This window comes from Austrofundulus limnaeus, unplaced genomic scaffold (genome assembly GCF_001266775.1).
Source record: "Austrofundulus limnaeus strain Quisiro unplaced genomic scaffold, Austrofundulus_limnaeus-1.0 Scaffold453, whole genome shotgun sequence".
Classification (NCBI taxonomy): Eukaryota; Metazoa; Chordata; class Actinopteri; order Cyprinodontiformes; family Rivulidae; genus Austrofundulus; species Austrofundulus limnaeus.
Window position 1 is genome coordinate 339,125 of NW_013952855.1, and position 892 is coordinate 340,016.

The window sequence follows — 892 nt, forward strand, 5'->3', positions numbered from 1 at the left end:
CTCAACAGCAAACAACAAAATCAGGTTCAAGTTATTCTTCTAAAGCTCGTTGATTTGATGATGAAGCGGTGTCATTGGCAGTAAAGCTGGTGGATATCTGGATATTTAACCAGGTGAAGGTTCTTTGGTTGTAAAACCTGCAGATCCTCGAACAGGAAGGAGTTTCTGCAGATCCAGAACTCCAGCCCAGGTTTTCCTCCCCTCACTCTCTGCTGGGGTGATTACTCTGCTTCACTCTATCCCATCCCAGCTTGGTCCCTTGGGACACACACACACACACACACACACACACATGCACACACCCCAACACACACGCAGACAAACTCCCAAACTCTCCCGCAGACTCAGAGCCTCAGTGGTCCGGCAGAGAGGGGCTGCTTGTTGCTCCCTGCAGCTCAGAAGGCAGGAGCAGTCTGGATGGAGAGCCGGTGCTCTGACAGCATCCCTGTGCGCTGAGCAGAGACCCCAGCAGCCTGGAGTTCACCATGGAGGGTGGGAGAGTTTGGTCCAGATACCAGAGGACGTTCCTGATCACGATGATGATGGTCAAACTGGGTGAGTGTTCCCCTGAGCCTGCTCCATCCTGGTTCACCTCCCAGCAGCTGAGCTTCAGGCTGAGAACAGGAGCAGCTCCAAACTTTACTGCTGGGTCTTCTTTATCTGGAGCTGTGTGTGTGAGTGAGTGATCATGTATGATCATGTAGTGATGTGCGTGTGTGTGTGTGTGTGTGTGTGTGTGTGTGTGTGTTTGTGTGTGTGTGTGTGTGTTGAATCACACTGTACAGGATAGTTAGACTGCTCATAATAAACAAGTGATATCTGCAACAAGCTGATGATCATGTGACCTTTTCAAACACAAAATGATCATCCGGTAATAAGCTAACACTTACAT

General features: G+C 49.7%; 1 protein-coding gene across 2 annotated transcripts in view; it reads left to right on the forward strand.

Moving 5' to 3' along the window:
* Nucleotides 1-279: 279 nt before the first annotated feature.
* Nucleotides 280-892, forward strand: part of LOC106529583 (protein crumbs homolog 1) — a 62,172-nt gene continuing 61,559 nt past the window's right edge. Inside the window, exon 1 of one of the 2 annotated variants that reach the window (XM_014025050.1) lies at nucleotides 280-555. In XM_014025050.1, the coding sequence (XP_013880504.1) occupies nucleotides 486-555 (70 nt within the window). In that variant the 5' untranslated portion in view covers nucleotides 280-485. The remainder of the gene's footprint in view (nucleotides 556-892) is intronic. The other variant, XM_014025051.1, reaches the window with a different exon arrangement.